Below are 8,846 nucleotides of genomic sequence, written 5' to 3' on the forward strand. Positions count from 1 at the left end.
TATATATTTTATCACATAACATCCTAGGTAATCTAAGTCTAATCCAAGGATATAAGGCAGTTCCTTTAGATTCTGACTCACCCTCATGTATTTGCCATTGAATGCACATCCACATTTGTCTGCTGTGACACAATGATCTCCATCCAGCACATATCCAGTGTTACATTCACAGCCTTCAAAGCATTGGTCTGTACATTTCATTGGTGCCATGAGTCCAGAGCAACTTTGTTCACAAGATCTGGTACAAAGTTCATAGTGACTGTTGGCCGGGCAGGACATCGCTGGAAGGAAAAACCACCACATGTGTCATTTAGGCCACTAATTACAGGGGAAGGGACTAAACAGGACAAAAGCCAGTTACTACTTACGACAGAACGTTGGGCTTCTCCAAGTAGCAATAGTAACCCCGACAGCATGACAAACGGCTGCATAGGCCTGAAGACTCTTGCATAGAACGTCGTCCTTTCCATCAGTAGCACAGGAGTCGTAGACGCAGAAGTTGAAATATTCATATGGGCTGATCTTGGAATGACACGCTTGAAATGGCCCAGATGGATTTGTCATTAGACCACAAGAGGATGCGGCTTTGAATGGCTGAAGCTTGGCTTCCGTACATACCGGGCATTCTCCCTCATTACAGCCATCACTGCACTTAGCTCCAGCAACAGTAACCTTCCAGGACACCCCAAACTCATTGACATTCTTCACTACTTCTTTGCTGGGAAGCCGGAAGTCATCAATTTTGTCACCATTAAAGTTGCCACAGAGGCCACCCAGTTTCCCACGGTAAGTACTTGGAACAGTAAGGATCACATGGTAAATGGTATCATAAAGAATCTTCAGACCAAAGTCTGTCTGCAAGACCACATTGCCTCCTTCTTGATTTATTAGGATACGGTCATCATCTAGTACCAGTGGAAGATTGGTGAGCTCTCCGTCAACCTAAGACACAAAACACAATAAAGATGAAGCTGCAGGATTACACCATGAAGGCACAGACTCTTTGGAAATACTGACCTTGACTTTTGATCTCATGTTCCTTTCAATGGCTATTGTGTAACCATATACAGACACCACCACGAGCCTCGTCACAGCAACTTTACCATTTCCATAGCCTTCATGCTCAACAGCAATAGAGAACATCACCAGATCAGCATCATCTTCAAGAACCTTGGACAAGATGTACGTGCAAGTACCTTGGAAGTCAAATCGGAGACCGTCAAAAGAGATGTAGTGTGGATCTCCAGAAGCCTCGCACCTGCCAGATTCTTTTGCTCGACATCCCCAGACTCCATTTACCAATTTGCATTCCTCTTCAGGCCCACAGGCTATGGATTTACACCTGACAATGCCATCAGCACCACACTGGCATTTCTCACGGCACTGACCATTAGGATAGAAGGTTTCATTCTTATGATAATATTGCTCTTGATACACACAGCCACAGTTGACAATGGCAACACATTTGTGTCCGCTCAGAATGTATCCATCATCACAGTAGCAAGCTTCCTTACAGGGAGAGTCACATCCAGCTGGAGAGGACAACCCATAGCAAGTGATCGGACAGGAGTTTCCACACAATTCATAGTGACTGTTCAGTGGGCACGATAGGCCTAGAAGGAAATTCAATAGAGGACAGTATCACTGCCAAGGACAGTGTGCTGGAAACAGACGACGTTTAGGACACAAATAGCAACAACAAATCATGAGAATCACTTACTGCAGAATGATGGGGATCTCCATTCTTGTAACCGGACGCCAGCTGCCTGGCAAGATGCCACATAGAGACCAATGGCATTACAGAAGGATGATGGGTGTCCCTTGTATTGACAAGCATCGAAAACACAATCATTAATGAATGGGGTTGGGTCCACAACTGAGTAACACTTACTGAATGGCCCACTGGGCTTATTCATCAGTCCACAGTATTTCTCAGTCTTGTACTGTTCTTTTTGGACTTCTGAACATACAGGACAGCTTCCAGGACACCCTGGAGAACAGCCAGGAACATCACCCACTTTCCAGCTGTTACCAAATTGAACAGCATTTGTAGCTGTGTTGCCATCCTTCATATTAAAGTCATCATTGGGATTCTTGTTATAATTGCCACACAAACCACCAACAGAATTCACATAGTTGCTGGATATGGTTACTGCCACGTAGCTGTACCAGTCATATGTCACGGTGACATCAAAATCTGTCTTTATGATCCCTTGGCTGCCACTCATATAGGCTACAACTTTATTCATTTGGTAGTAGAATGGAAGAGAAGTAACCACTCCATTGACCTAAAACAAAACCAAAGTCAGAATTCTGTTCATCTTAACCATTGCCTATATAACTAGGCTTTTCCAGGGCATTTTTGATCCAGAGCATTTATGAGAAACAGGTACAGAAAATCGATCATTGACCGCATCTCAAATTGGAGGTAGTGTCAGGACAGTGTGCAAGAGTGTGGATCAGTCCAACAAAACCTCAGAGCTGCCCATCACAGGAGAGTGGAGAGGTTATTCAACATGGTAGAGGGTTGGAAAGAGGGCGACATTGCATGCATATTGTATCAGTCAAGGGAGACGGGGCATGTACCCAGAAATCACAAATGAAGGTTAAATGTCTATCCAGTACCTACTACACCTCGATGCAAGAGTATTCTGTCTCGTTTGAAGCTCGTGACAACTGAAAGGGTCCCTTGGTACAGGTCCCGTCAGGATGAAGCATTGAGAACAGAACATGCAATAAGTCCAACCTACAGCCATATTAGATTTCAACAGACCTTGAAAAATTCTGATCATTGACCCCATACCTACCAATATACGACGAGTGTAGTCCATGCTAAGCGTCAAAACCAAGTCGTAAGCTTCCAGGGTAACCACTTTAGTGTAAGAAACGGCTTTGTTGCCACCACGGTTGTTATTTTGGACGGTCACCTTAAAATGAGGCACCGATGGGTTGGTGGAGGTCACGCCAACAAGTTGGTATATGCAAGTACCCATAAAATCATATCTTTTGCCGTCAAAAGTTGTGTAGTGGGGATCTCCAGAACCTATGCATGTGACAAAGCTGACGGGTTGACAACTTCTCACTCCATTAGACACCAAGCACCTTTCACCGTCTTTACAGCCGCCATCCTTGCAGACCACCAGGCCAACATTTGGATCACATTTACAGATTCTACGGCAGTTGTCATCTTCCCAGAATTCGTGGTTAGCTTGGTAGTAGGCACCATTGTAAGTGCAGCCACAACCCGATACGGGAACACATTTGTCACCACTGAGGACAAAGCCATCATTACACTGGCAGGTCTCCACACAAGCCTCAGTGCACTGCGATGGAGCAGTGCGATCAGTACAGGTAGCCGGGCAGGCGTTTCCACAGAATTCATAATGACTGTTCATTGGACATGGCAAGACTGGAAAAGAACAAAACAAGAGCTATGGCAAACTTTCTCAGATTTCTCTACTGTGCAGAGTGTGAGTGTGTCTGCTTTGTCAGGTTGGGCACATCCCTTATGCCAGCTTTCTGGCATAAGTGACAAGTCTTGCTGATTAAGGGGGATGGCATGCCCACCTTCAAAAAAGTCACTGCAAAGTGTCACTTGCTACTAAGAAATTGCTAATTTTAGGCAAATCTACATTCTCCTGCCACTTCATAAAATTCATTTAATGTTGTCATGTTCAATTCTCTTCACTCATTCTGTCACTTCAATAGACAGCTGCGTCTCACCCCTGCCCTAATCCCACAGCATGTAGTCTTAAAGGGATCCTATCATTTAGAAGGTATTTTTTCCTGCGTACCATGGTGGAATAGCCTAAAGGCCATTCTACCTTTCGTTGTTTTCTCCAGGCTGCTGTTCGGTAGACATACTGGTTTTATACCGGTATGCAAATGAGCTCTTTCAGCACTAGGGGTGTCCCCAATGCTGCGAGAGAACTCTCCAGCACCATCTTCAGGAACCTCCTCGGGTCTTCTTCCAGCGTAGGTGGTGAAATTTGTAGGCCGCGGGCCTGGGCAGAGGTGACTGCGCACGCCTGCAGCCACAAGAAAAATGGCCGCTTACTGTGTAAATGTCCACTTTCTTGTGGGCATGTGCAGTCGGCTCTGCCCAGGCCTACAAGTTTCACTGCCTATTCCGGAAGACACAAGAAAGGGGGATGTTTCTGAAGATGGAGGCGTCGCTGGAAAGCGTTCTTGCAGCATTGGGGACACCCCCAGTGCTGCAAGAGAACTCACTTGCATACTGGTATGAAACCAGTATTTCTACCGAACAGCAGCCCAGAGAAAACGTAGGTAGGAGGAGAATAGCCTTTAAGGCTATTCCGATAAGGGACCAAAAACCTTCTAAATTATAGGATCCCTTTAATCTAAAGTTGAACCCCGTTTCATATCTGCTCCTCCCAAGTCTCATGGTATGTATTCTTTCATGACAGAAATATGAACTACAGTGTTACCACCTTCTCATTACACTTGTGCTCCTCCTCCCCTCACAGCATATATAATGGCAGCCATCTTTGCTTTCATATATTATTCTCACTTACCACATCCTGATGGTGTTCTCCAATCATATATTTGAGCTCCTTGTTTCCTGCAGGTGTTGGCATAGGCATTCAGGGCTTGACACAGGAACTGCTTTGCACCACCATTAATGCAGACATCGTACAAGCAACTAGCAAAGAAGTTGTCTGGGTTAATTTTAGGATGACACTCTTGGAATGGCCCATTTCCAACTTTGCTAATAAGCCCACATCTCTTGTCATCTCCATACAGGTTCTTCTTAGCATCATCACAAGTTGGACATTTCAGTCCAGGACAATAGTCAAAGCAAAAGGGATCTCCATCCTTGACCTTCCAACTCTTGACCCATTCTAGAATGGAGGGAAGCAATGTATTGTCTGCAGTTATCCGCTCATCGTTGATATTTTGGTTGAAGTTTCCACAGAGACCTTGTGTAAGGCCATAGTAGCTGCTGGAGAGTGTGATCACCACGTGCCATTTATATTCATAGGTCACCTGAAGGCCAAAGTCTGTCTGTACCACTGCATTAGCACCACTGATCCTGGCCCAGATCTTCCCATTTAACAATGTAACTGGTAGATTGGTAATTACATCATTGACCTGTTTGGGTGTGAATTGGGAAAGAAGGTTTAGAAGATATAAATTACAGGCTACATTAGAAAAACTTTCTGACAGTGAGGGTAGTGAGAGTGGAATAGGCTGCCACGGGAGGTGGTGGGCGCTCCATCAATGGAAATCTTCAAGCGGAATCTGGATAAACATATAGCTGGGATGATTTAGGAAAACCTGCACTCGCAGGGGGTTGGACCCGATGGCCCTTGAGGTCCCTTCCAACTCTACCATAAGAAAAAATAAATAATTATACTGCAAAGCTTTCACTCCTCTGCAGGATTCAGAGCTAGAACATTAAACCAAGCCTGCTTGTTCAGTGTGGTCCTTCCATCAGCTTCTACACATTATGGTGGTGCAGGGCTAACACTGCCCCCTGCAGCACAATACTGGATGCAACATGGGATGAGTATTCAGATGAATTATCCCTTCAACTGTTGCACTACATAAAACTCACCCTAACTTTGCCAAACTCATCCTTCATTATGGCAATCTTGTATCCATATACGTAGATGGTGACAGTTCTGACGTACGATACGGCCTGGGTTCCTCGATTATCATTCTTCTCTTCAATTGTAAATGGTACCAGCCCATCATCTCCTCCTCCATATTTAGACAGGATATATGTGCAGGTTCCCTGGAAGTCATAGTCGTATCCATCAAAAGTGTGATAATGGGGGTCACCCCAACCCCAGCAGTTGCGTGTGAAGTCTGGAACACAGACTGGGTTTCTATCTTTTATCTTGCAAGTTTCTTTGATCCTACATTTCACAGACTTGCATGGATCTGTAATTGGATAAGGAAAGGTTTAGAAGAGACTTGGATGAAACATCACTGGATATATACAGAACTAGTCATTTCTATGTTCTAGTAGACAAGATTCCAAAGAAAATGAATTCTAAAATGTTGGAATTGGGAAGGGGGGGAGGCGCGCATGCTCCAAAAAGCACCAGAGACAGCCATTACAGTAAAGGTAGGGATGCAAGCTGAAGCAAAAGCATAAGAGCAAAGTTGTTAGCCAATCCATAAATATTACCTTTGTTAATACAAGCCACCACGCCATCTTTAATCTGGCAAGTCTCGTCCGCCGCACACCCGGTGTCCTCACAGATAAGACCACCCATTGGGCTACAGGTACAAGCTTGTTTACAGTCACTGGATAACACCCTCTCATTGAGCTGTTGAAAAAGAACAGAAGAAGTTCTAGTGGAGTGTTGGAGAGGATTTAGTAGTGTCACCCAAGTTATCCCACCTACCGGGTAGTATCTTCCATCTTCAAAGCAGCCGCACTGACTCATGGACACACAGCCAGTTCCATCAAAGAAGAAGCCATCGTTGCACTCACAGCCCTCGGAACAAGTTTCAGGACACTTGGCAGGATCGGTGATACCAGCGCATATGACAGAGCAGACATCAGCACACACTTTGTATTGGCTGTTGGCTGGACATTTCAAGGCTAATTATAGGGGAGAAGAAAAACATTTTAAAGTTACTGTATAGCAATGCAAATTGGCATTCACCTAGGTCTTCTATTTGGCAGTCCTTTGTTCCTAGGCGCCAGTGAAATTACTGTAGAAGTCTCAGTAGGACTTGCATTTTGGGATCTCATGGCAGTGCAGGCAGTTATGGAGGAATTTCTACTTTAGCAAGTGCTTTTTTCAAGCATAGACAGATTGTAGAGCATGCAATCAAGTGACCTAGGTAGTGGACTACTGTGATTCTTGGGCAAGAGCCCATATGCATCAGCAATAAAATATACAGACATGCAAGAGGTGAGACATGCCAGAATGGTGGATTCTAATTTCAAGTTACAGTTGGAACAAGCAGCTCAGAAGTACACACTGCTACTCCAAGAAGGAAGTTATTGAGACTAGAAAGAAGGAACATCCATGAGCATAGAGGTTTATCAGTTGGACAGTCACTTCTTGCACAATAACTGCTGATGGAAAGCCTTTGGTTTGTTCTACAGGTTTGAATCACCCTTTTACAAGGCCAGGCAAGTTGGATTTAATCGGCTTAATTTTGTGCTTCAGTGGATATGCAACGGGTAACAGCATTAATACTACTACAACTAGACTTACGGCAGAAGGCATCAGTCCTCCATGGTTGGACAGTGACCCCAGCTGCCTGGCAAGCAGCCACGTAGCTATGAATGCTTTGGCACAGAATGCTTCCATCACCGGCACCAGCACACAAGTCATAGATGCAGTTGTTGAAGTAGGGATCAGGGTCAATTGTTGCATAGCAGGAACTGAGTGGACCACCAGGTTTCTTCAAGAATCCACAATAGCCTGCGGTCTGGAAGATTTCTTGCTTCTTTTGATCACATGTCGGACAAACGTTTCCGCTGCCACCACAACCATCATCACAAGCAACGCCGGGAATCTGGACCTTCCAGGAGGCTCCAAACTTAGTGACATCTGTGGTCACTGTCCTGTCAGGTAGCTGGAAGTCATCTCTTCTGTCACTATTGTAATTACCACACAGGCCACCCAACTGCTCCTTATAGTTACCAGGAACTGTGACTATAACATGGTAGACGAGATCGTAATTGACCCGAACACCAAAGTCTGTATCGATAAGGACTCTTATTCCATGCTGATAGATACGGATCCTTCCATCTTCCAAATATATGGGAAGGTTAAAGTATACTCCATTAACCTGTGTGGGGAAAATGGAACATAAGTATATGAGAAACAAGAAATCTATTCACACCAGAGTAGCATACAGATCAAGGCTAAGCTTTAAGGGGGGGGGATTCCCCTCCATGGACACCCGGTTATTGTGAGACAGTAGATGTCCTAAACCAGGCCCTGGGCCCCAAAATTCCCTAAGAGAACAAAATCCAGAGCTCTAAAATAGCATTAGTTAGGAGATTTGGTGTGAGGGGTTTTGTATGGAGAGGGCTGGCTATACAGGGTAGATGCTAGCTGTATAATACAGCCAGCATCCGACAGCTGCTGCTAACACTTCAGATGCCATGGTTAAATGCAGCCACGGCATCCAAAATGCGCAGTGGGCACAGACATCTTTAACCCATTGCCACCCTCTAAAATGTCGTTGGGGAACAGTGATCGGTTGCTATGACAGTTGGATCATATTGAAGGCTAAGGCTTGTCATTCCATCAGTTCTATGGCAGCATGTAATTGAAACAATGGGATCTAAAAAGATCAAGCCATCAGAAGTCGTGTCCCCCCCCCCCCCCCCACACCACCACCACGATGGTAGCAATAAAAGTGCCATCTTGTCCCCAGGGGTGAACCTGCCCCTTTCACCGCCCGAGGCGAACTACAGAAAGCTAACCCCCCCCCGGAGGAGGGGGCGGGGTGGAGCATGAAGGGGGCGAGGTGAATCAAAAGGGGCGGGGCTTAGCAGCGTTCGCAGGCAGGGAGAGGACCTGCTCTCTGCCTGAGCGTGAGGGGAGGCTGCTGGAGCAGCGCTGCTTCAGCGGCCTCCCCAATCCACCGCTCGGTGCTAAGCCAGTCCAGGACAGCTTGTCCTGGACTGGCTTAGGTAATCAAAAATGCCGCCCTCCCTGGGGCCCTGACATAGCGCCGCCTGAAGCGGTCGCTTCAGGTCGCCTCATGGGAGGTGCGGCACTGCTTGTCCCATATAAAAAGATGCCATACCCAGCTCCATACACAAATCTAAGTCACAGGTGTAAAAAGGTTTTTCTATTTTGCAAGCTTTTAAATAGTAGCAAAACATTATACATACTATATAA

At 45.6% G+C, this 8,846-nt stretch overlaps 1 protein-coding gene across 1 annotated transcript; it reads right to left on the reverse strand.

Annotated features, from left to right (window-relative positions):
* Nucleotides 1-360: 360 nt before the first annotated feature.
* LOC142214484 (IgGFc-binding protein-like) lies at nucleotides 361-6,184 on the reverse strand. Its single transcript, XM_075283431.1, has 7 exons — nucleotides 6,158-6,184; nucleotides 5,579-5,758; nucleotides 4,536-5,112; nucleotides 2,808-3,409; nucleotides 1,721-2,288; nucleotides 1,018-1,613; nucleotides 361-942 (listed from the first exon to the last, which is right to left on the reverse strand). The coding sequence occupies exons 1-7, from the start codon at nucleotides 6,182-6,184 to the stop codon at nucleotides 361-363; spliced, it is 3,132 nt and encodes a 1,043-aa protein (XP_075139532.1).
* Between the last annotated feature and the right edge of the window lie 2,662 nt (nucleotides 6,185-8,846).

The sequence above is a fragment of the Leptodactylus fuscus genome, chromosome 7 (assembly GCF_031893055.1).
Source record: "Leptodactylus fuscus isolate aLepFus1 chromosome 7, aLepFus1.hap2, whole genome shotgun sequence".
Lineage (NCBI taxonomy): Eukaryota > Metazoa > Chordata > Amphibia > Anura > Leptodactylidae > Leptodactylus > Leptodactylus fuscus.

Excerpts from the sequence above, each read along its gene's own strand:
- LOC142214484 (XM_075283431.1), bottom strand. The coding sequence starts at position 6,184 with ATGGCGTGGTGGCTTGTATTAACAAAG. Across the intron at positions 5,759-6,157 it reads GGTGGCTTGTATTAACAAAG|GGAACCTGCACATATATCCT; the intron begins GTAATATTTATG and ends TATGACTTCCAG. Across the intron at positions 5,113-5,578 it reads ATGAGTTTGGCAAAGTTAGG|GTCAATGATGTAATTACCAA; the intron begins GTGAGTTTTATG and ends ACACCCAAACAG.